General features: G+C 42.4%; 1 protein-coding gene across 1 annotated transcript; it reads left to right on the plus strand.

Annotated features, from left to right (window-relative positions):
* The first annotated feature begins 1,753 nt into the window (after nucleotides 1-1,753).
* CISD2 (CDGSH iron sulfur domain 2) lies at nucleotides 1,754-19,080 on the plus strand. The gene is made up of 3 exons (XM_073601690.1): nucleotides 1,754-1,990; nucleotides 9,705-9,919; nucleotides 18,818-19,080. The coding sequence occupies exons 1-3, from the start codon at nucleotides 1,888-1,890 to the stop codon at nucleotides 18,905-18,907; spliced, it is 408 nt and encodes a 135-aa protein (XP_073457791.1). The 5' UTR covers nucleotides 1,754-1,887; the 3' UTR covers nucleotides 18,908-19,080.
* Nucleotides 19,081-27,310: the final 8,230 nt, after the last annotated feature.

A 27,310-nucleotide genomic window follows, 5' to 3' on the forward strand; every position in this document is an offset into this window, starting at 1 on the left:
GAAGTAGCCCATTTGCGTCAAGGTTCGATGTGTTGCGTGTTCAGAGATGGTATTCTGCATACCTTGGCTGTAATGAGTGGTTGTTTGAGTTACTGTTGCCTTTCTATCATCTCGAACCAGTCTGCCCGTTCTCCTCTGACCTTAACAAGACATTTTCCTCCACACAACTGCCGCTTATTGGTTATTTTCTCTTTGTCGGACCTTTCTCTGTAAACCCTAGAGATGGTTGTGCGTGAAAATCCCAGATGATCAGCATCTGATCATCAGATCAGCCCGTCTGGCTCCACGTTGAGTGCCGGTTCACATTAGTGCGATGCGAGAACTCTGTGAACATACCTCCCAACATATTGAGATAGGAATGAGGGACACTTACTAGTAAATGTATGTAGGCATAGGACACACCCCCTGTTATACCCCTTAAAGTAGAAGTAACCAAAAAAAGGTTAATTAAATCCACAAGTGTTTTTTTTTACCACTACTATTCCTTTATATTGGCTTTTCAACATTTACAAATGCAGAAATTTAGAAATTGGATGAAAAGTTTAGCACAGGGAAACACTTTTTGAAAGATAAAAAGTGCATTTTATATACAACTATATAGATCAGACCAAAATGAGGGACAAAATGAGGAGGAAAGAGGGACAGAGGGACATTGTTCCAAAGCAGGGACAGTCCCTCCAAATCAGGGACAGTTGGGAGCTATGCTGTGAATCCACTGCGGGTTCCCGCATCGCACCTGAATCGCACAGTGGTTCACACTGAGATCTGCGAACCGCTGCGGGTGTCAATGTCAAGTTAACAACAGCCCCAGATTGGTCAGCAGATCGCAGTGCAAACTGTGAAATGGTGCAGGAATCGAATCGCATAAGTGTGAACACCCATGCCATCCGATTCCAGTGGGGACCAAATAAAAAAGGGTCCTGCACCATTTTGGTGCAAATGTGATGCGATTTCAGCCATGCAGTTTGTATGGCTGAAATCACATCACACAGACATCGCATGTGATCTGAACAGCAATGTGGTGCGAATCACATGCGATGTCAGGCATCGCACTAGTATGAATACGGGCCTCTTACATCACTTACATCCTCTGCAAGTCGTCTTTGCCACATCTAGAGGCTTAAATGCATTGAGTTGCTGCCATGTGATTGGCTGATTAGCAATTTGTGTTACCAAGTAATTGAACAAGTGTACCTAAAAAAGTGGCCGGTGAGTAAGGATGAGCTCCGGCGTGTTCGCATGCTGAACGTGCCGAGCCCGCCAGAAAGTCGGCATGGCGCTGCGCTAATCACAATCAGTGAGACATTTCCCGATGTGCGGCTGCAAAGACTGGGAAATGTCTCCCTACCTGTGATTAGCGCTGTGCCGTGCCGACTTCCTGGTGAGCTCGGCGCATTCAGCATGCGAATACGCTGGAGCTCATCCTTACCGGTGAGCGTATATACAGTATATATGGATTGTTTTAAGTCATGTATCTTTTCACTTGATTTGTGGAAATTTTATTGTTTATGGACAATTAAAAGAGAATATTTTATGTTCTAGATAAAATGTTGATTTTCTTCTATATTTGTGTCACATAGTAGTGTTTTTGTATTTTGAGTTTGTATTTCTTACTGGAATTACTCCATGCATTATATGTGGAAGGTTGCCCCCCTCACACACACATGGGGGGGGGGGGGGGATATGTGGAGGGGGGGGGAATATGTGGAAAGGGCGGGAAGAGGCGTGAGGGGGTTCCAGTGAAGTGTGCAGTATGGTGACAGAGGAGGAGGAGGAGTGAGAAGGAGGAAGGAGGAACACGGAGGATTAAGCAGCAGCAGTACTGTCAGCTTCCTGGAGGACAGCTGGCTTGTGAAGTGCTGCTCTCTCTTGTATCCCGGGAACAAGATGGTTCTGGAGATCTTAGCTCGTGTCATAAAGGTGCAGCTTCCCGCCTATCTGAAGAGACTGCCGGTGCCGGACAGTATCGCCGGCTTTATCAGGCTTACAGGTAAGCGGGGCCGGCTGTGGTGACCAGTCAGGCCCGACTCTCTCTTTCTCTCACACACTGAGTAAGTTTTGTATGAGTGTTGTCATAGGCTGATATCAATGTACGTTATGCTGACTGGAGGTCTTTACTGAAACACAGAGCATACGTGCTTTCTGGCCACATTTAAAGAGGAACTAGGGCTCATCCTCTGGTCTGTGGGGGGAGAGAACATGTATAAATGGAACCTGTCCTCTCAGCATTTCCATCACCTGCCTGGGAAGCCTATGATGGGAGCTAGTATGCTCTGACCTCCAGCTGCATAGAGGAGCTGAACTCACTCTTGCGTTGTTTTACTCAGGTGTTCTATCAGATTAGGGAACGGAATTGACGCATGCGTTTCACCACTACCAGATTTGCTAATCTGACAGAACTAAGGATGAGCTCGGATATGTTTGCAAACTCCACGTGAAGAGCCCGCCAGGAAGTCGGCGCTGCGCTAATCACAGGCATTGAGACATTTCCCGATCTCTACAGCCCCACATTGGGACAATGTCTCACTGCCTGTGATTAGCGCAGCACCGTGCCGACTTCCTGGCGGGCTCTGCACGTGGAGTGTGCAGACACGCCCGAGCTCATCCTTAGATCACCTGCAGTCAGAAGAAGGCGGAGCGGACATCTTACTACACCCTTTTAGCAATAAAGTGAGCATATATAAATAAATATAATCGGTTGACATCTGTGATCATGATGCTGTTTTGATGTTACATTGTGAAAGAAGCTGGACGCCAGCAGTAGGAAGGTGGCGGAGGCCATGTTGGTACACCCCGCACTGCTCAGCGCTAAAGCTTTTTATGCTTTTAGAATTAACCACTTGCCACCCGCAATATAACGAAATGACGGTGGCAAATCGGTTTCAATAACCTGACCGGACGTCATATGACGTCTTCAGGATATTGAGCTACTGCGCGCCCCCAGGGTCTGTCTGACACACCGCAACTCCGATCTAGTTAAAGAGTCTCTGACGGAGACTCTTTACCACATGATCAGCCACATCCAATCACGGCTGATCAGGATGTAAACAGAGCCGGTGATCGGCTTTTCCTCACTCGCGTCTGTCAGACGCAAGTAGAGGAGAGCCGATTGGCTGATCCTCTGACGGGGGGGGTCTGTGCTGATCGATTATCAGCGCAGCCCCCTCTAGGATGCCCACACTGGACCACCAGGGATGCCCACCACCAGGTATGCCACCCTAGACCACTAGGGATGAATCGGTGGCCACAATGGATGCCAATCAGTGCCCACAATGGGCATCACTGATTGGCAGGCATTGTTTGGCACTGATTGGCATCCATCAGTACAATACATTACAGTGCCCATCAGTGAAGGAGAAAACATACTTATTTTCAAAGTTTTGTAACTGAAACAAAAAAAAAACTTTTTTTTTTTTTTTTTTTCCCCCAAATTTTCGGTCCCTTTTTTTTATTTGTTTAGCAGAAAATAAAAATCCCAGAGGTGATCAAATACCACCAAAAGAAAGCTCTATTTGTGGGAACAAAATGATAAAAATGTAGTTTGAGTACAGTGTAGCATGACTGCGCAATTGTCATTCAAAGTGCGACAGTGCTGAAAGCTGAAAATTGGTCTGGGCAGGAAGGTGTGTAAGTGCCCGGTATTGAAGTGGTTAAACATCCAAACGGCATCACAGAATTTCAATATACTCCTATTTATATACACTCATTTTATTACTAAAATGACTCTGAAATTCAAGACGCAGCTGGCGGAACGTCACTTCCATTACTTAATCTGATGGGTTCGCTAATCTGGAACACCGGCAGTGGCAGACTTTTGGGGCTTGTTCATGCCAGGTGTGGTACAGTCCCACTGCAAGACACAGCAAAATACCAAAATATACGTATGTGTGTGTGTGTCATAGCAATTTTTCAAACAGGATTTATTTAGGGGAATAAAACACTTTCACAAATAAAAAAAAAAAAAAAATCCTTTTACCCCAGTTTTGTTGTTTAATGAGAAAGATGATGTTACGTCGAGTAAATAGATACCAAACATGTCAGGCTTTAAAATTGCACACACTTGTGGAATGGCGCCAAACTACAGTACTTAAAAAATCTCTATAGGCGACGCTTTAAAAAGTTTTACAGGTTACCTGCTTAGAGTTACAGTGGAGGTCTAGTGCTAGAAATATTGTTCCTGCTCTAACGATCGCAGAAATACCCCACATGTGGTGTTTGAACGCCATTTATATATTCGGGTACAACCTATGAATGCGTTTTGCTTCTGTTTGGAAGCACGAAGGGATGGGGGCACTTTAACCACTTAAGGGGGAAAATCTTCTGGTCTGTAATGACCAGGCCATTTTTTGCGATACAGCACTCTGTTGCTTTAACTGACAATTGTGCGACGCTTTACCCAAACAAAATTGACATCCATCTTTTTTTTTTTTTTTTTCCCCACAAATAGAGCTTTCTTTTGGTGGTATTTGATCCACCACTGTGGTTTCTATTTTTTGTTCTATAAACAAAAAAAACGCCAATTTTAAAAACTATTTTTTGCTATAATATCCCAAAAGAGTTTAAAAAAAATTTCTTCATCGTTTTAGGCCAATATGTATTCTTCTACATATTTTTGGTAAAAAATATCGCAATAAGTGTATATTAATTGGTTTGCACAAAAGTTATAGCATCTACATAATAGGGAATAGATTTATGGCATTTTTATGTATTTTTATTTTTTTCTACTGGTAATGGCGGCGATCTGCAGTATATTTTGCGGGACTGCGACATTGAGGTGAACAGATCAGACACTTTTTTTGGGACCATTGACATTATTACAGTGATCAGTGCTAAAAATAGCCTCTGATTACTGTATAAATGACACTTGTAGGAAAGGGGTTAACACTAGGGGGCGATCAAGGGGTTAAATGTGTTCCCTGGGAGGTGTTTCTAATCACTAGAAACAGCAGATCCCTCTCTCCTCCCGTCAGAATAGGGATCTGTCTGTTTCATTGACAGATTCCCGTTCTGGCTCTTTCTTGCGATTGCGGATGGCTGGAGGACACTGCGGCCGCCAGCCACGCACATCGGGTCCCCCACTGCGCAGTGGGCGTGCGCCTGCTATGGCTCTTAAAGGAGTCGAAGTACAGCTATGGTGATTCACTGGGAAAGAGCCGACTTGCTGCAGTATATTGATGGCGACTGGTCAGCAATTGGTAAATAAATAAATAAAATATATATATATTATATTATTATATTTTTTTTTTTTTTTTTTAGTAAACATTGTAATAGGAATAGGGCACAACAGGTCCTCTTTATGGAGAGATATGGGGATTGAGTCTTTACATCTGTTCTCTATGCTGGAAAGCCTAAGATGATTAAAAAAAAAAAAAAAAAAAAAATCGATCTCGGGCTTTACAGCAAAAAAAAAAAAAAAAAAAAAAAATGGCAGTGTTTACATCTGGCAGAGCCGAAAGTGATGACATGTCTTCACTTTTGGCCTTCGAGGGTCATAGAGCTGGTCGGGGACCATCTGGTAAACTGCCGCCGGCAAATTCATTCTCCGGCTCCCCGGTCACACAGGTGAGACCAGAGAAGCACCGGAGATATGTAGCTGCAGGCATCATCCAGATATCTTCACTCAAAGTAAATTACATCATATGACTTCTACCCGGGTGAAGTGGTTAAAGACATGTGTGTAAATCTCCCTTGCTTCTGAAGACCAATCTGCGCGCAGAATGAGCTCCAGAGGTTATTGACAGGTGGTGACGAAGTGGTGCAACACCTCTCCACCTCCATTTTCGCCAACACAAACGCCACAACTGTGTGCATTACAACATGGTTTCTGGGTATTTGCAGCTCTTTCCCATTTACTTGAATGTGTATGGTTTGGCGGGCTTGTCCAGCGATTGCTACAGATCCGGTGAACTTTGCCGCAGGTGCAAAGCATTGTGGCCGCAGCATGTAAGCATTCCTGTCAGCAGAGCACAATAGCACTGCGGGAGGGATTTCCCCCATTAACACTGACTGGGGATGGGGGAATCTAGCATTTTTCTGTCCTTCCACCTGTGGTTGAAAGGAAGAAAATTGCATAATGTAAGACCTGCCGTAGTTTACACTTGTGGTTGGGGGGGCAGGAAATCTAGGTAGTTGAGACACATTCTAACTGCCCCCTACCCCCAGGGCAGTCTGATAGGTATGTATGCTGTGGCTGCAATGCTTTGCTTTTTGGCGAGTAACAAAATTATTCCCAACCCCATTCACTTGAATTGGTCATGTTTGCCAGCGATGCTTAGCACTACTAATTTTAAACAAATGGGCCTGAGCCTGCAACTGTAAACCAAATGCTGGCAACGTGGTGGGTGTTCCCATTCAAAAAGCCATGAAAAGCAATCCACCTCAGATCACTCTTTACAAAGCAACACAAGTGTAAACAAGCCCTAAAGCTAAGTGTTAAAACCTAAGTTCGCCAAGTTGGAGCACAAGGTAAGGGACCTTGCCATAGCACTCTGCAAACACACACCAGATGCCTTAGGAGTGTTTAGAACTCATTTGCTGTATACTTCATTGACTTTCAAAAGAGGCATAAGGCAAGCTTTACAAGTTGTCACACCTGCCAAACATTGCTGCAGGCAGGATTAAAGTTAATGTGAAATAATGCAAACACACTGTACACACACTATGCAAACTGATTGTACAATCTTCTTTGAATCTACCATCAACTGGGCAGCACAGTGGTTAGCACTTCTGCCTAGGGTCGTTGGTTCCAATCCCAACCACAACACTACCTGCATGGAGTTTGCATGTCCTCCCTGTGCCTGCGTGGGTTTTCTTAGGGTACTCCGGTTTCCTCCGACACCCCAAAGTTATGCTGGTAGGTTAACTGGCTCCTGTCTAAATTGGCCCTAGTGTATGTCTGTAAGACTGTGAGTTGGGGACCTTAGATTGTAAGCTCCTTGAGGACAGGAACTGATGTGAATGTGCAGTTTATGTAAAGCGCTGCATAAATTGATGGCGCTATATAAGTACCCAAAAATTAATAAACCATATAGTGCAAGAGGCCTGGTTGTTTTGGGGTTTCCTCCTAAGGCATAGTTTTGGTAAACTGTCCCTGTGACACCCATACAAGAAATTTTGAGGTTATTGTTACAGGAAGGCATGAACTGCAACGGCCCTCCAGCTGTTGCGGAACTACACTTCCCATGAGGCATTGTAAAACTCTGACATTCACAGACATGACTAGGCATGATGGGAGTTGTAGTTCCTTAACAACTGGAGGGCCATAGTTTGGACACCAACCCTTCCCATTCTGCTAAAAAATGTTTTTGTCTGTGTCCTGTTGGAGTAAATTCTTATCACTTTCTGTCCTGACATGGACATGGCAGTCAAAACCTGACGGAGGTTCTAACCTTTCCTGCTCTATCCAAAACTAAAAACGTCGTTTTAAGTAAGTAACTTGGCAATAATGCACACAACTTCATCTCTTTAAGCACAAAGCACCCATTAGGGTGTGTGAATAATTAGGTGCATGAAATGAAAAAATGCACATGCTGTACGCTGCAATGTAGTATAGTGCAGATGCATAGGCAGCTCCTGGATGTATGTGTTGAAAGTGCCATCATAAACTTGTGATACCACAATGCACAAGTGTAAAACCTTATTAATAATTATTATTATTATTATTATTAGAGCTGCTATGCATTATAGTCTGTTCCTGCATGTTTAAAAGGTTTCCTTTCTTGCAGTTCCCCCTTGTCCCCTAACAGCTTGCCCCTCTTTCCAATATATGGTTGGCAAGGCCCTATGGAGCCACCCTTTTATGTGCAATACCAGTGACAGAACTACATGTGATGTGAGGACATTGCCGGAGTAGCGTCACATATGGCGACCCATCACATTTGGCTACCCGCTGGACTGCGCATGCGCCACAACGCCATATGCGTTCCAACACTGTGGCAATTTGCGCTTGCGCAGAATTTTGTGGCCACACCCCTGGGTCCAGGTTCAAGCCCCACCATCCAAGTGGACATAGAGTTAGATTATAATTATGCCGAGCGAAGCGAGGCCATGCCTGAAGCGTGGTGAGCGGCCCTGTGACAAAGTGGACTTACAACAGTGTTGGAATGCATATGGCGGTGTCGCGCATGCGCACTCCAGTGGGTAGCAAAATGTGATGGGTAGCCAAATGTAAAGTGACACCTGCACCAACATGCACAGGCAGCTCAAGAGGACACACAAAAGACATGCCTTTGCTCCTCCTACAGGGAAGTTTGCTCTCAGTCACTTCAATTAGAGGAGGAGGAGTAGTGAAGTTGAATCCTTTCTGTGGAGTCTTCTCAGGCTACCTGTGTGTTGGCGCAGGCAATGTCCTCACATCTGACAAACTTTAGAAATGCCAGGCTCCACATGCGCGCTTGCGCAGTGATTACATGTAGTCCCAAAGAATTTGATCAGGTGAGGAGTTGTACCTTCCCTGACTGGAAGCTCAGAAAAGAGGTGCACTGGAACCAGGAGAATGCTAACAAAATAAAAAACAATCTTTATGAACATTGCTACGCAGTATTGATTGTTTTACTATGCTATGTTAACCACTTGCTGCCCATATAACTTATACAGCGGCAGGGTGGCACTGCTGCACTGGATCTTGTACCTAGTACGTGTTCTGACACTTCTGGGTCTGCAGCACGCCACCAGCGATCTGCTACATGTAAGAGCTAATCTCGCCAATCATTCGGCACAGAGGCAGAAAGGTGGTCTGCCTATGTAAACAAGGAAGATCGCCGTTCTGTTAGTAGGACAGACATGGATTCGGTGTTCCTGCAAAGCAGGTACAAGGATCCATGTCTCCCCCTAGTAAAAGTCCCTCCCATAGTACACAAACACACTAGGGAATGGAGAGAGAGAGAGAGATGGATGTTCATACTTAGTATGAACACACGATCTGTCTCTGCTCCCCTGAAAGAACCAGGATTTGTGTGTTTTTCACAAGCGATGGCGGGTGCCCGGTGGTCATCACGCCTGCCGGGCACTCGCATCGGCTCCGGGCACACACTGTCAGTTACAAGGGGTTTCAGAGCTGCTATGTTTGGTGAATTACATAATTAGTCTGGTTGAAAAAAACACACAAATCCATCTAGTTCAACCAATGAAAGGGGAAATATATATACTATCCTATACCCATGGTTGATCCAGAGGAGGGCAAAAAAAAAAACCCAGCAAAGCATGATCCAAATTGCTACAGTAGGGGGAAAAATGCCCTCAAGTGAATGGCACAGCCAGGGTTTGGAAACTGTCAAAAACAGAAGGAAATTTTTTTAAATCTAAAAGAAAGATACTTTCTATTCTAACACAGGATTTCCCAACCAGGGTTCTGCCGCAATCTACCCATCAATCGCAGGCAGCTGACGGGTAGATCACATCCCCACTTTCAACAATCTTCCTCCTATCACTTCCCTGCATGCAGAGCATCTCAGGGAATCAACAAGTGTGTTTGCTGTTTCCTGTGGGTCCTTTCTCCCCTATAGAGGAAAGAGGGAGGCGGGGTACAGGGAGGTGGAACCAGGATTATGACTACCGCTTCCCCGTGCCACTCTGCATGAGAAGGAAACTGCTATTGTAATGTGCCCTGCCCCCATGTAATGCCTTCCTAAACAACTGCAAAGAATAAAGTGTTTGTTAAATGATAAGCATCTTTCACTTGTAATCAAACCTAAACTTGTTTTCAGTTTCAGAATGGCTACGACTACTGCCTTTCCTGGGTGTCCTTGCCCTACTGGGCTACCTTGCAATTCGACCATTCCTACCGAAAAAGAAGCAACAGAAAGACAGTTTGATTAATCTTAAAATCCAAAAGGAGAACCCAAAAGTTGTGAATGAAATTGATATAGAGGACCTGCATATTGCCAAAGTTGCCTACTGCCGATGCTGGCGCTCTAAAACGGTGAGTGTTATCTTTGCTGTGAAGAGAATGCATTGCACAACATAATCCCACACACGGAGATGATCAACATCAGTCCTTCAAAGTAATTTATCCTGCTGGCAGTAACATGGTATATTGTTGTCAGATATGAGTGGTTTAAGGCCTAGTTAAAAGGAGAACTAATTCTCAATCACTGGAATGGGTTTAAAGCAGAGTTCCACCCAAAAATGGAACTAACGCTTTTCGGATCCCCAGCCAGCCCCCCCCCCCCCCCCCCCCCGGGTGACACATTTGGCACCTTTTCAGGGGGGAGCAGATATCTGTATAATCCAGGTATTTGCTCCCACTTCCAGGCATAGATCTACGCCATGTCTGGCCCCTTCTCTGCCCCCCCGCTGTCTTCTGGGAGATGCACAGGTCCCAGAAGACAGCAGGGACCAGTGAGCTCGCGCAGCGTGTATTTTATTGGGATTTTATGTGATGGACCAACACATAGTGGCACAAAATTGTAAAGTGGAAGGAAATTGTTAAAAAAAAAAGTTTTTAGTTTTTTTTTTTTTTTTTTTTTAACAAATATCTGAAAAATGTGGTGTGCATTTGTATTCACCCCCCTTTACTCTGATACCCCTAACTCAAATCTAGTGGAACCAATTGCCTTCAGAAGTCACCTAATTAGTAAATAGAGTCCACCTGTGTGTAACTTAATCTCCGTATAAATACAGCTGTTCTCTGAAGCCCTCAGAGGTTTGTTAGAGAACCTTAGTGAGCAAACGGCATCATGAAGGCCAAGGAACACATCAGACAGGTCAGGGATAAATTAGGTTATACAAAATTTTCCCAAGCTTTGAACATCTCACGGAGTACTGTTCAAGCCATCATCCGAAAATGGAAAAGAGTATGGCACAACTGCAAACCTACCAAGACGTGACCGTCCACCTAAATTGACAGGCCAGGCAAGGAGAACCTTAATCAGAGAAGCAGCCAAGAGGCCCATGGTAACTGGAGGAGCTGCAGAGATCCACAGCTCAGGGACAGGGAAGCTGGTCAGAGTTCATGGGGTGATGGATGGAGCCAAATACAGGGCAATCTTAGAAGAAAACCTTGGAGTCTGTAAAAGACTTGTCCTGCTGGAATATGAACCTCCACCCCAGTCTCAATGACCCTAAACATACATACAGCCAGAGCTACAGTGGAATGGTTAAAGCATAGTCATGTTTTAGAATGGCCCAAAGTCCAGACCTAAATCCAATTGAGAATCTGTGGCAAGACTTGAAAATTGCTGTTCAGATGCTCTCCATCCAATCTGACAGAGCTTGGGCTATTTTGGCAAAGAAGAATGGACAAAAAATTCACTCTCTAGATGTGCAAAGCTGGTAAGACATACCCAACAAGACTTGTAGCTGTAATTGCAGTGAAAGGTGGTTCTACAAAGTATTGACTCAGGGGGGCTGAATACAAATGCACACCACATTTTTCACATATTTATTTGTAAAATATTTTAATAACTATTTATCATTTTCCTTCCGCTTCACAATAATTACATAGTTACATAGTAGGTGAGGTTGAAAAAAGACACAAGTCCATCAAGTCCAACCTATGTGTGTGATTATGTGTCAGTATTACATTGTATATCCCTGTATGTTGCGGTCATTCAGGCGCTTATCTAATAGTTTCTTGAAGCTATCAATGCTCCCCGCTGAGACCACTGCCTGTGGAAGGGAATTCCACATCCTTGCCGTTCTTACAGTAAAGAACCCTCTACGTAGTTTAAGGTTAAACCCCTTTTCTTCTAATTTTAATGAGTGGCCACGAGTCTTGTTAAACTCTCTTCTGCAAAAAAGTTTTATCCCTATTGTGGGGTCACCAATATGGTATTTGTAAATTGAAATCATATCCCCTCTCAAGCGTCTCTTCTCCAGAGGGAATAAGTTCAGTGCTCGCAACCTTTCCTCATAACTAAGATCCTCCAGACCCTTTATTAGCTTTGTTGCCCTTCTTTGTACTCGCTCCATTTCCAGTACATCCTTCCTGAGGACTGGTGCCCAGAACTGGACAGCATACTCCAGGTGCGGCCAGACCAGAGCCTTGTAGAGTGGGAGAATTATCGTTTTATCTCTGGAGTTGATCCCCCTTTTAATGCATGCCAATATTCTGTTTGCTTTGTTAGCAGCAGCTTGGCTGGTCTAATGTGCCACTTTGGTTGGTCTATCACATAAAATCCCAATAAAATACATTTACATTTTTGGTTGTAACATGACAAAATGTAACTACTTTTTCAAGGCACTGTAATTGAATACAGTGAGTACAGACTCTCCTACACAGCTGAGTTTGACAGATGTGCAGGGACAAATGTGTGGTCCTGAATGCATGCAGCTCCATGCTACTTTAAGCGCTTGACGACCAGCCGCCGCAGTTGTACTGCGGCAACATGGCACGGCTGCGCCAATCGCCTTCATGTTACGTCGGTAACATAGACGGGAGCACGCGCCCACGGAGCCGATGCGAGTGCCTGGCGGTCGCGATCACTGCCGGGCTCCCGCGATTGCTCGGGGCACACAGAGAACCGTGATCTGTGTGTGTAAACACACGATTTCCGGTTCTCTGAAGGGAGAACAGACCGTCTGTTCATACAGAGTATGCCCAACGATCTGTCCTCTCCCCTGCACAGTCCCATCCCCCCTTCAGTTAGAACACACACAAGGACACACCAAAACCCTTCACTGCCCCCTAGTGGTTAACCCCTTCACTGCCAGTGACATTTTTACAGTAATCAATGCAATTTTATAGCACTGATCGCTGTAAAAATGCCAGTGGTCCCAAAAATGTGTCAAAATTGTCTGACGTGCTCACCATAATGTCGCAGTCCCGATTAAAAATCGCAGATCGCCACCATTACTAGTAAAAATTTAATAATAAAAAAGCCATAAAACTATCTCCTATTTTTTAGACCCTATAACTTTTGTGCAAACCAATCAATATACGCTTATTGCGATTTTCCCAAAAAATATATAGAATACATATCGGCCTAAACTGAGGGTAAAAAAATTGTGTTTTATATATATTTTTGGGGGATATTTATTATAGCAAAAAGTAAAAAATATTGCTTTTTTTTTTTTTTTTTTTTTTTTTTTTTTCAAAATTGTCGCTGTTTATAGCGCAAAAAATAACCACAGAGGCGATCAAATGCCCCCAAATTAAGCTCTATTTGTAGGGGGAAAAAAAGGACGTCAATTTTGTTTGGGTGCAACGTCACATGACTGCGCAATTGTCCGTTAAATTGACGCAGTACCGAATCACAAAAAGTGCTCTGGTCGGGAAGGGGGTAAAATATTCCGGGGCTGAATCGGTTAAAAAGATAAAAAAAACTTTTCACTGTACGGTGTTCTACGCCCATGTAAAATGAAGCCCTACCCTTGCCCTACAGTCCCGACCCCCAGACAGATATAAAGTACAGGTATTAACCCTTTCAGAACTGTGAGATTACTAATTTGGGGAGCATGCGGTGCGAAGTGAGGTGTGTGGTAAAGAATGGAAGATTTCAATTAGCAACAGCTGCCAGCACAAGGGGCACTTCTTAAGGCTGGGTTCACACTAGAGCACGGAGCGGCTCACAGCAGGGGGTCCAGTGCGTCTCCATTCACCGGTTCAGATCCGATTTCAGCCCAAATTCTGGTCTGAATTTAGACCTGAATCGGACCAAACGAAGCACAAGACTTCTTTGCATTTCGCAGCGGAGCCTTTCTGGAGATGTGTGAACCAGCTTCATAGCGAGCCGGTCACAATCTCCTGCTCTGCGAATTGGATGCAGGGAAAATCCTGCATCCAATTCACAATAGGCATGAACCCAGCCTCAATGTAAGAACCACCCCTTGTGCTGTGCTAAAAAAAACTTTAGGCTTTAAAGTAGAACTGTGGGCAGCATACAAAGCTTAAAACCTAGTATACAAAATGATTAATGCTCTCTGATCTGTTTGCCCCTTTTTAATTTTGAGAGAGGGAGAGTGTTGTCACTTTGTACTTGCTAGAACTACAGTAGGTTGAATGGTATCCGTAAGGACAAAAGCATACGTTGCCAGCACACCACAGATTTCTAATCAATAGTCCAATAAGTGCAGCTGCAACTTTTTGGGGCCACGCAAGACCTATTTGTCGTGTCTGAAAAATAGGTCCTGCGTGGCCTTGAAATGCTGAACACCTACATATTGCATTGTGATTGAATTTTAAATACTTGGATCATTGGTTACAGATTGCAGCAGATGTTCTTGTCAGCATCTGATAGTGGCTATCTAGGAGTTAGATTTCTAGAAGCCATTTAAAAGTAAAAGCTATTTATTTAGGTATGATTTGGGGAACACGGCTTCTAAGATTGTCATTGGTTAGTATGGAAATAGCTGGGGAAAAAATGGCATTTTGATCAACTTCAAGAGGCTCCACAGTTTCCACTTCTCCACATTAAATCGCAGGGCTAGAAATATTTCGAAGTGCTTCCGTGTTACACATATATACAGCAAAGTTGGGCACAGCAGATATTTGTGGTTGTGGAGCACAGAGCTTGGATAAGCAAACATGTTGCTTATTTTGGTGTAGTTCAGAGAGTGAGGTTGGTGGACTTTGTTGATTTATAAGCCTTTGAATGGGCACCTCCACTCTTGGCCCTGATGAGGTTTTAATTCAGAAAAGGCTTGGATAACAGATGGCAGGACAATGTCTGTTCCTATACTCTTACTGTGTCATGGAACATACAGATTGAGAATACTTTGTATAGGATTAGTTGATAAATCTGACCACACATAATCGAAGTGAATTTGGGTATTCCACAGTAGTGAACCACTGCTGTCATGTGGAAATATCTCATTTCAAGCCATGACGTCTTGTATCAAGAAGCTGAACCTTGAATGACAAATTTATTATTGCAATGTCATGACCACATTATCTTGTCCTCTGGCCTTTTGTGGCTATTATTCTTTTACCAGCCAGTATTTGTTTTAATATAGACTGGTGTATAGAACATTCTTCTTAGTAATTCTTTATAATTTTATGAAGCAGAGAGAAGTACTCTAACTTTGACAAATTAAATTGGTAACCTACAGACTTGTATAAGCAAAGAATAACATGCATTTTAACCCAGTTACTTTATTTTTTTTCCAATTGCTCTATTTAATGAAAGGGCAGTTTTGTTGTGGGGGTTACTACACTTTTCACAATAATCCTATTATCGAAGGTCAACAATATTAACTTATAACTTCACTAATGATTTTTTTGAAAATTAGTTTGCCTAGTTGTCTGATCAGTCCTTTCTGCCATTGTCATAAACGTTATATGTAAATTTGTCCTGTAGCTTGTGGTCAAGATTGTGGCATTTACACACCTTTAGCAGCCACCCTTTTGGATATCCTGAACTCTGAATTTTCGGAGGCATAAATGCACACAGGTTCAGCATCATGTCAATCTCTTTTGTAATATTGTGTGGGCTTAATGTGCCCTCTTCACACTAGAATAGAGCTCGGGTACAGAGCAATGTGGAGCTGTGCTGACGTCCCCTTTTCCCCCTCGCCCATAGAAATGTCACTTGTGACATTACATTTACAAAGTATTTGAGATTTGTAGAAAAAAAAATGTACAGCTCAAGATCTTAATACAGTGCAGGATAAGATGGCTATTAATACAATAACAGCCAAAAAGGTCACATGACCAAGCTTCAGGTATACAGCTGCGCAAAGGAGTTTATGATCTTTCGGGGTCTGCATCCCAAACCTTTTAATAAAGTTAACAAAGAAAAAGGTAAACCGTGCCCTGCATTGTAAAATGTTTTTCCTGTGCATGTGGTGTTAATGAGCCCTGAGGTTTGTGAGACAGAGGAACATGGTGTGCTCTATAGCAAATGAAGTGAATAATGCATCATCCCCCATTTCTTCCTTGAGCTATGTTGCTAGAAAACCCTCAGGATCAAGATCCTCTGAACCCTCTGGGATTTCCAGAAAGCAGAAGTTCTCCTCGAATCACCCAGTTTTGGCCTTATGGCCAGAAGGATTTTTGAACTGCACAGAAATCGGTGAAGAGAGGATTACCAGTGTCTTCAATGCCGCTGATCCTCTGTTCTTTGTCTTTTTGAATATGATAAGGAGAGATGGATCCATTCTGATTCCTGGGCTGTCATGGAAGTCTGGTACTGTCATATTGCTTCCATAAAATGTTTTAAAGTTAAAATGACACTAAACTGTGGTTTAAAAAAAAAAAAAAAAAAAAAGAAAATTCCATTCAAGTATGTATTCTTAAAGCTTATCTCCACTTTTGTTGAGGAAAAAAACATTTCCCTCTGGGTGATCAATGTACATTGCAAAAGTTGTTCTGAAGAAATCCGTGTGTGTGTGTTTCTCTGTGCCTCTGTTCTGAGAAGGTCTAATGGGAGTGGTTTCATAATTGTCAGATGTGGAGCTGCTGAGCCTGCTTCCCTTTAGAAAGGTTCCTATGGAAAGTATCTCTCAAAAAAATTTTAATTTTTGTTGCAAGGGATTCCTGAAATCTGACCTGTATCTTAGGTAGACTTCTGGATAAATTGATGAGCCAATCACACAAGCACGAAATGGTTTTTCTGGGGAGTGATCAGTACACACACACAGAAAGCTCCAGGTAGCCATATTGCAACACCGATCTCTCTCCCCCCTAGCCAATCCCATCCCCCTACAGTTAGAACACACCCGGCGAACAGTTAACCCCTTGATTGCCCCCAAGCGTTAACCCCTACCCTGCCAGTGACATTTATACAGTAATCAATGGCTATTTTTAGCTCTGATCACTGTATAAATGTCAGTGGTCCCAAAATCATGTCAAAAGTGTCCGACCTGTCCGCCACAATGTCACAGTCCTGATAAAAATCGCAGATCGCTGCCATTACTAGTAAAAAAAAAAAAAAAAACAAATCTATCCCCTATAACTTTTGTGTAAACCAATCAATACACGCTTATTGCGATATTGTTGGTTAAAAAAAAAAAAAATAGAATGCATATCGGCCTAAACTGAGGAGAACATTTTGTTTTGTTTTGTTTTGTTTTTTTTTTTTTTTTTTAAACTGGGATATTCCTGGTCAGGAAGGGGGCAAATCCTTGTGGGACTGAAGTGGTTAATTCATGGAAGTGTATTTTTCCCAAGAAAATGCGTTTTAACCATTTGCCATCCAGGCTAATTCTGACTTTTCTCTTCTGCATGTACAAATAATCATTTTTTTGCTAGAAAATTACATAGAACCCCCAAACGTTATATATTTTTTTTAGCAAAGACCCTAGAGAATACAATGGCGGTCGTTGCAACTTTTTATTTTACACGGTATTTGCGCAGCAATTTTTTCGAACTTTTTTTTTTTTTTTTTTTTAGGAAAAAAAACTTTTGTGCTTTAGAAAAAAAAAACAAAACAGTAAAGTTAGCCCAATTGTTTTGCATAATGTGAAAGATGAAGTTACGCCGAGTAAATAGATGCCCAACATGTCACACTTCAAAATTGCACACACTCGTGGAATGGCGCCAAACTTCAGTACTTAAAAATCCCCATAGGCGACACTTTAACATTTTTTACTGGTTACATGTTTTGAGTTACAGAGGAGGTCTAGGGCTAGAATCATTGCTCTCGCTGTAATGTTCGCGGCGATACCTCACATGTGTGGTTTGAACAACGTTTTCATATTTGGGCAGGACTTAGGCATGCGTTAGCTTCTGCGTGCGAACACAGGGGGGCAGAGGCGCTTTAAATTCTTTTTTTTTTTTTTTTTTTAAATCGCTTTTTATTCCTATTACAAGGAATGTAAACATCCCTTGTAATAGGAATATGGCATGATTGGTCCTCTTTACAGTGAGATATGGGGTCAATAAGACCCCACATCTTACCTCCTAGGCTGGGAATCCTGAAATAATAATAATAATAAAAAAAAAAAAAAAAAAACAATCCCGGCTTCCCAGCCGAGGCGGCGCCGTTTGTTTGAATGCAGAGGCTGGGCGTGACGTCATAAGATCGTGCCTGGCCTCCGAACGATTATAGAGACTCTGGGGCCGGCGGATCCTGTCTCCAACTCCTCAGTGGAAGCGGTGAGTCGGTAGAAGTACCGGAGGGTGGCAGGAGGGGGGGGGCATCCCCTCTCACCGCCCGTAAGAATGCTCAAGCGGCAGGACAGCAGCTATGATTGATCTTATGGTGTAGGGAATCGCCGGCTGAAAAGCAAATATCTGAATGATGTCTGTAGTTGCAGGCATCATTTGATGGCTGGCGGGCGGAAAGTGGTTAAGACTGCTGTGTGACATAAAATATTTCAACGACCACCATTTTATTCTCTAGGGTCTCTGCTAAAAAAAAAAAAAAAATACCCTCAGACAGGCTCAGGCTGCAAACAAATTTCCGTGGGGGGGGGGGGGGGGAGATGTGATGGGGAAAGGCAGGAGAGCAGTATACACAGTGAGGGGACAGTCTGTACAGACAGGCTTCCTCACTTGCCTTGTGGTGCTCGGGACAGTGCCATCTTGGGTCTTCTCCTGAATATTTTTATGCAAGCTTCTCCCCTGCAGCCTTAAATGCCACCCATTTGATTTTTACCTTGGCCAGTGATTAAGGATCTAGGGAATTCTGGGATGCCAACTAGTAAGGTGGTGTATCGGCAGGATGAGGTGGCAGGGACGTAGCTGAGGAAACATGCTGCTTACGTCTTTGCAGTTGGGCACACTTCATAAAAATAATACTCTGGTTCATCAAAGAAGGCCTTTCCCTGGTAAGCAGTACATCACAATTGACCACCACACAAAACGCTCCAAACTATAGAAAGCCTGTCAATACTGTGAGCAGCTTCTGAAACTGAGACCAGTGCTAGCTAATACAGCTTTACTGTTAAATTGAGTGTATTTAGTGTTTTCTAATGAACTTTATTCCCTTTTTTTCAGTTTCCTGTTTGCGATGGCTCCCATAACAAGCACAATGAACTAACTGGAGACAATGTGGGTCCACTCATCTTGAAAAAGAAAGAAGTTTAATAGCATTTTAGGAAATGTTCTTGTCCGATTTGTCCTGGAGCTGTAAGGAAATAGGTTCCTTCCCTTTTTTTTTTTTCCCTAAACAAGTGTACTTGTGATAATCGATAATACAGTAGTAAAGAGTTTTGTAATTATTAACTGCAATGCCTTGGTTAAAAAGGCACCCAAACCCATCACCCTCTTCTTTTTTAAGCTGCCTTATTTTTCAAGCACACCAGCAACTCAAGACCAGTAAACCACAAATAGAAACAAAAGCAGTTTTTTACTTTGATGCACAAGCTTACACACACTATGTAGCAAATCTGGGTCTTCAGTGTAACCTTCCTCCCTGAAATATCTGTTAAGTGGCTGTCTAAATACAATGCATGCAAATGCCTCAACATTATTTTTTTAAATTATAGTTATCATCCCCAACCTTTGGACTTGTAATGTAATTACAAATATGTCCGAGAAAGGGGTGGGCTCTGCGCCTGCAGCTCCATATTTCTTCAAAGTGGTGGACAGCCTCAATGTCCGGTCCTAGAGATATGCGGGATGGGACAGCCCTGTACTTGGCAAAGTTGAGATTTGCATGTTAAAACACTGCAGGTTTCAGGGAACTTGAGTGTATTTGATCAGAATGTACTGGCACCTGTTGGTGCCTGCGTTGCATTAATGCTGACATTTTGAGAATATTTTTAGGAGAAAAACTTTTTTTTTTTTCTTTTTTTTTGTATTTATAAATCTTTTTATTGGTGTGTTTAAACACACATACATGTGATTGACAAATAACAGACAGACGGCATAAAGGCGGCCCATGCACAGGTCATATATGGTTAAGTCATAATTAAATCCACTTTAGTAAAGTGTGTGTTGCCTTTGAGTAGAGAAGGTGCGGGTCCCTTGGTCAAATGTCATGAATGTTAGCGGAGGTATTATTATTTCTGCTCCCACATGAATCTAAACACCTGGTAGAAATTAAGTAAAAAGAAAATCATATATATATAAACAAAAGAGAAGATCAGTCTTGCCAGACCTCTATCTTGAAGGGAGACTTTGTCTGATGAGGGGCGTATTTGAAGAAGGGCTACCCCACATTCACCCGCAGAGGTTTCAATTATGATGTGGATGGCTGTGCTAACCATTTAGACCATACTTTCTGGTATTTTTTTAGGACCGCCTCTGGTGATGGATGTGTCTTTTATAGAGGGGTAGGTTCTTATTCACTAACCAGAAAATGCCTGTGGGTGGGGTCGGTTTCTTCCAGGGAAGTTTGATGGCTTTTCTGGCATATAACAGTAGCAAATTCACCATGGTGCATCCCGCTACTGTGGGGATTAACTGCTCAACCAGTCCCAACAGGTATACTGAGATGGAAGGTTGTAGCGGGATGTTGCTGACCAAAAGGATGACCAAATGTATAACACTTCCTCCCAAAACCCCTCTATAGCTGGGTAGGTCCAGAAGATGTGGGTAAAGTCTCCCGGGGCTCCCCCACACCTCCAGCACTCCAGGGAGAGGCGGGGGTTAATTTTGTGTAGCCTGTACGAGGTATAGTAGGCCCTGTGTATTATTTTGAACTGTGTTAAACGGTCTCTCAGAGAAACTAAGGACTGGAATGGAAAGTCTCAGATGTTGTCACCATCAAGTTCCGGGACGTCTTGGAGCCAACGGGCCCTGAGTTTTTCCATAGCTGGTAGGGAAACTCTAAGGAGATGAGAGTATATCTGGGAAGTTGTTTTTTTATTTTTTTTTTTTATACAGTCAAGTCTAAGGACATCTTCCAGAGAGGGCTGTATAAGCTGGGGATTAGAGTGGGAAAATTGGCAGCTGAAGGCATGGGAGAGTTGTAAATATCTAAAGAAGTGCGACCCTGGAATAGTAAACTTTAGATTGAAGGAGAGATAGTGAAAACAAGGAGTCGCCTTCAACCAGTTGAGAAGGCGTTTTCACATTGAATTTGGTCCAGGCGTAAGGCTCTGGAATCGTGTAGAATTGGGCCAGATTGGAGTTGCACCACAGCGGGGCATTCGGGGTGTGTGTGTGTCTTTAGGATAATGTTCAAGTTTTAGCCCAGCTCCCCATGCCCGTAAGGTAGTTAGCATGAATGGGATTAGTTTATAGGGAGCATGGGGGCCACAGAAAAGTAAAAATTTTAGGGCCTCCAGAGATTGTAGCACCGCGGAGTTGGTAGCATCTGGGTTCAGCCACCACACCGCCGTGATCAGTGGCTAAAAAATACTTGTATAGGTCCGGGCACGCCAATCCCCCCTGGGAGGTTGGGCGCATCAAAGTGGTCCACCTATACCTTGGGAATTGAGGGCCCCAGATAAAGGAGGAGAACATTCTGTTAAGTTGGGTGAAAAGAGATTTTGGAATCCATTGTGGTGAGTGTCTAAAGAGGTAGGTAAATTTCGGTAGAACTTTCATTTTAATCAGGTTGATTCGTCCTAATAGCGATAGGGGTAGGGACTCCCATGCCTTCAGCTTCTGCCTAACCTCCTGGACCACTGGGGGCAAATTAAGAGTTATGTAGTCAGTGGCTTTCCCAGAAATTTCCACTCCAAGGTAACGAAAGTAGGAGAAAACCTTTACTTGAAGCATTTGCCTTGGAATGGGCACATGCTCAAAATCTGTTTTTATTCAAAGTAACGCGACTCAAACTTTGTGAATCAGGCTCACATTGAAAGTATGTAAAAAAAACCCAAAAAGGGTTAACGCTGCGCTAGAAGCCCAATAATTGATTGGTAACTGTAAGGGATTAACCTTTACCAACTAAAAACACATTTAATAAAAAACAAGGTTTTAACCCAAATTACCAAAGCAGCCAGCATAAAAAAGTCAGATACATACTCTAGATAATAGTAATATTATTATGCAGCGCTAAGGGCAGCCAATAAATGAACATAACAAAATTATTAAAAATTATTAAACCATAATATCATAATCAATAACATGAAAGAATACCATAATAATTCATGACCACTGTAGGATATGTGTATAATGAAATATTAAAATTAATAGTGTCAAATAAATCAAAGAGAGCACATAAAAAGTCCCATCACAAAGAGTGCGATTAAAACATTCATATATAAAGTTCATAAATGTAAAAAGAAGAAGAAAAAATCCGAAATCCGTGATAAAAAAAATCCAATCTCCCAAAAAGTGAATACACCCAAGTGGATATGAGGCTCCTTACCGACTCAAAAGACCAACAGAGGTCTATCCAAGCATATGGGAGATTACAGGTTTCCCAATAACCTATACCAGCATCTGGATCTGTGGCTGAGGCTGTATGGCTCCGGAGATAAAAACAAGAAAGGCTGCGGGTGTTCCAGTATCCACGGCTCCGCCCCCTCCCGAACACCGACGTTCCATTCACATTGAAAGTAAATACAGTTTGGAAGAAGTCCACAGTATGGCAGTATCCTTGCAACGTAAGAATTTTGCTGAAACTCTTATGCTGGACTTCTAGTTTTAGCAGCTTAGGGTTTCTTTCATTGTCTTATGAGTTTAACATAAATGACAGACGTGGACCATACTTGTGTTTAAAAGCTTTCTTAAGATACCCATTGTAACACTTTTCACACTTAAAGGCTAAGTTCACCCTTTTTTCCTAAAATATAGCTCCCCTGTGTACCAGTAATGTACCTCTGTTGCACAAAAATACAAGTTTTCAAGACCAGGCCTACCTCCATGGCTGTAGTTTGCAGATCATTTCAGAAACTTCCTGGTATAAACACAGGACAGACAAGCCAGTATGACCCAGAAAGGAGTTTGCCAGCTGTCCTCATTAGCACGCCTTCACCCATCAATTAAGTTTTCACAGCACCCTCGGCATGCCTTCATGTGTGAATTTGCCTGACTTCCACAGCCTCCACTCAGACGGGCTCAGGCTGCAAACTAAATGCCCTGGGGCCACATGCAGCCCATGGGACACCCCTGATGTAGTGCAAGAGCCTGCCTGATTAGATACAGAGTGATTGGATAGATGGTGTGTCCTGCTATTATATAGTTTTGGTAAATGTAAAGGAGATTGTACAATCAGATTGTTTAGTGTGTGGCCACATTTATACACCTAAAATGACCTAGTTGCGCTTTCAGTGTCATTAATTGTTAAGGACACACCAAACAGAAGCAAGCACACATTTTGCTACATGAAAAAACAGGTGACCAATGCAGTAATACATTTACAAAAATGTCCCATGAGCTACGTTGCCAGGTGTAGCGCAGCCCATTGAAATCAACAGGCTGCCCTATGTGTGTCACTGAAAAAACGAGCCAAAAAACATGCGCTCCCACTACTCTAGATGTGATTGGGGCCTGAAAGTGAAATTGGTGCGTTTATACAAAAACAATGAGGCTCCATTCACATCTGTATGTTTCCAAACGCATGGCAAACTGCACAGAAAATGTGTTTCAGAAATGCTGCAAATGTGCATAGTGTTTCTGTTGTCATTACATGTTAAAGGCTCCCCAAGTGTGGAAAACGCACCAAAAACTGCGGTAATGCACCATGCTCCACAAAAAAGTTCTGGAGCTTCTCTGGGGCGATTGTTGCTCATAGGGCTGCCCTATGCGTGACGAGTGAAAACGCCCAAAACAAACACATGCTGGAATGTGAGTCTTCCTATGTGGAGATTTGAACGAGGCCTGACACTCCCTCCTATGTACTTATGTAATGATGGCCATACACTGTACGATCTCTGTACATTTTCCTTTTAGATTTACCAGAACTATGGAATAGAGGACACACCTGAATGATCCATTCAATTTGTATCCAGTCAGACAGGCCCTTGTACTACATAGCTAATGGGAGATCTAAATGAGATTGTACAATCAGATTGTATAGGAAGTGGGTGTAAGGTGGTATAGTAATAAGGGAGGTGTGGTCTAGAGTGGTGAACACACTCTATCACACCCTCTTCCGTGATGCAACAAGGAAGTGAAGGCTTCTGGGAGATGACCTAACAGGAACTGAATGCTGATACAAGCTACAGGAAGGGATGTAATCTGAAAATCCATTCAAAGATACAAAAAGACTGACGAGATTCTAAATATCATGTGAATGAGGTAAGTGAGAGAAAAAGAACATTGGGAGGGCTGGGCCAGAAATGGCATTGAAAAATGCTTCTATTTATTACGGAAAGTAAAACTCTTCCTGAAAAGGTGAACTTCTCCTTTTAAACTGGCCATACATGGATCGAAATTCGACTGGTCCAGCAGGGTTGCATAGAAAACGATTTACCAACTGACTTATGTCCAACCACCCTGTTGGATAAAAGCCACTCAGCACCACAGGCAATAGGCTGCAGCGCTGATCTGTGTATTCTGGCAATGGAGGAGATTCCCCACTGCCAGAATACAATGACACAGCGTGGAGGATTCCCCCATCCACCTTGAAAATCTGGATGGGGAATCTGTTCAGGGGTGTTTTTTTGTTTTTTTTGTTTTTGTTTTTTATTTCTAAATGGGATTCTTAATTTTATATTAAAACAGGACTCCAGGCAAACCATTATTTACAAAGTTGACATGCATGCATTCTCTGGGTTTGTTTTTTTTTTGGCAAAGGATTTGGAATTCTGTTTAGCCAGACTTTTGTTTCTCACAGATTTGCCAGACAGGTGACACCCATATTTTTCATCTTCGCAGCTTCCTTTGTCGCCTCTTCTCCTTCAGCTGACTCATTGGGTAGTAAATTACCAACATCACCTCAGTCTACTGACAAGGCAGGTGACCTAGGTAGCTGTAATGCTAAAGTAATGTTCTTTATGTTCTGCAATATGGCATAGGTATGTGTGAATTACAAGACCGGCTGAGTAGAATTACTAGTTTGTCAGGTTAAACCATGTACATACATAGATGTAATACATATACGGTATCTAGCATTTTTCTGAGTTATAATTTTAAAGCAGCAAAATAAAGCATTAGCTGAGATTTGTGAACATGATGTATTTTAAGATTAGTAATACTATTTGCTGTAGTAATGCCATTTAGCACCTGTTCACACCAAAATATGGTGTGGGAAAGGCGTGTTTCCTGCATGGCAGGTGAACTCACTGCCCTGCACCACAAACGCAACACGTTTGCAGCCACCAAGTTGCATGGTGCCACAGTACCATGCAGTTTGGTGTAGTGTGTTCTGAAAAAGTAGTTCTTGCACTACTTTTTCCACATTCTAGTGCTTTTTGCAGCCCATGCAAATAAATGGGCTGTTAAAACGTACTGCACTGGATTGCGTGCCCTAAAACACACAAATTTCATACTGAACATTGCATAGATTCTTTGATTGAAAATAAATGAAACAATAAGAGATAATTTCTTCCAGTTGGGACAACAGAAGTATTTGGCCACAGTATGAAAGAATCCCACTAAGGCTCCTTTCACATTAGCACGTCTTCAATGTCGCACGGTTTCCAGTGAGACTTTGGAGCACAACTTTTGGTGCGATTTTTTTTTTTTTGACTTTTTACGTTCTATGGATCAGCCACATCCAAAGTAGTGCAGGCACATTTTCAAAATCGCTTTAGGTCGCAGTAATTTGAACAAGTACCATTGAAAAGAATGGTGTGCGTTTTGCCATGCGACTTTGATGTCCAAAGCCGCATGGCAAATCGCACAAGTGTGAATGGACTCTTCTTATTTAACCTATGATTGTGGAAAGGGATATACTAATAGCATAGTACATAACATACTATATACACTGCAGATTTCTTTTATGGACAAATTGGTTGCCAAACAATGAAAATTGGTGTTGCGATTGATACATAATGCCTTTCAGCTGGCACTGCAGTAGTTTAATTTGATTTCAATTGCAATTTTGGCTGTTGCTTCAAACAGGGAAACAAATTGAAAAGTGGATGGCCATTGCTGTGTTTGAAAGGGAAGCTCTAATGGTTTTGGGTTTGTTTTTATTTTGGTAGTTTTAAATGGGCTAATATTTGTTTTTAAGATTTAACATGTAATACCTGGCACTTTGCACTAAAGATACAGCACAGCAGTGGCTGCATGCTTGGAGGCTAAGTTTCTTTGACTGAATAAAATATGAAAAGTAGCCAAGGGCCCCTTGACCTGCAATAACACAAAGTATTAAAAAAAACGAACGATTCACTGAACATGAAACATTGCATTTTAAGTCTAGACCATAGAAAAGTGAGAATAGAATATTTTTCCTCTGAACAGAAGCTCAAAAATTGTCAACTGTATGTCTTTGTGATAGTATCTTTTTTTTTTTTTTTTTTTTGATAACTGCAGAATTGTGCGTGTGTGTAAAATATACGCGCGCACACACAAACAAGTGTGGGGGGGGGGGTGGTACTGAAACAATTAACAGTTCCTTTTTAATATCTGAGCCATTCTCTACCCCATAGTGTCAGCAAGCTGCATATGGTGTTTCATGTCTTGGGTGCTGGTGTATGGTGATAGTAGCTTTTACTTTCTCATAATATTTATAGTTTAACTGTATGACCCATAATTGAAGCAGCCACGCTATGATGTGAGCCTTTTGTTCAGGGAATGCAGAGTGCCTTACAGTTCCTAATTAATTGTTAAGCTAAATATTTGGTGAAATGGATAAGCGAATACACTGCCAAATGACACAATTTACAAATCTGATTTTTTTTTTTTTTTTGCACTCTAACATTTTCTTTGTTTTTCATTACCACGTTTTTATTTTGTCTTTTTTTTGTCTTGTCTGTTTTTCAAGATATATTTATTGATATTGGGCCTTATGCTGGAAATTGGATGAGATGTGTGTGTGTTTGTGTTTGTTTTTTTACTTAATTCACAACTTGTATTCCAGAACAATGTGTATTTTAATTGTTATTTTAAGTACATAAGTAGTTCTAATAAAAAATGTAATTTTTTTTCCCCCTTTTTGTCTTGCTTTCACTTTTAGATTATACATGTAATTATTTACACCTTAACTAAGCAAACAACATATTTCATGAAGCCACTACAGAAAAAAAAAGTTTTTTTTTTTTTGTAAAGATGAACTTCTCCTTTAATGGTCATTAAAGCGGGATTCCGGCCAGGAAACTTTTTTTTTTTTTTTTAAGTCAGCAGCTACAAACACTAGCTGCTGACTTTAAATAAGTACACTTACCTGTCCTGGGTGCCCGCGATGTCGGCCGCCCGAGGCCGACCCGTCCCTCGGCTCTCGTGTCCCGGCACCGCCATCCTAACTAAGGGAAACAGGCAGTGGAGCCTTGCGGCTTCACTGCCAGTTTCTTACTCCGCACGCGCAGTTCCCAGAAGGCAACGGGGCCGCTCATCGAGGAGCAGGACACCCTGCGGAATAGGAAGAGGCAGATTAGGAAGACTGCCTAGCAACAAGGGTTCAGGTAAGATTAAAAAAAAAAAAAAATTAAAGATTTTTCAAGCTATTTTTTAGGGTTGCCCTCCACTTTAAGAAACCGTTTGGTA

The sequence above is a fragment of the Aquarana catesbeiana genome, linkage group LG01 (genome assembly GCF_042186555.1).
Source record: "Aquarana catesbeiana isolate 2022-GZ linkage group LG01, ASM4218655v1, whole genome shotgun sequence".
In the NCBI taxonomy this organism is placed as follows: domain Eukaryota; kingdom Metazoa; phylum Chordata; class Amphibia; order Anura; family Ranidae; genus Aquarana; species Aquarana catesbeiana.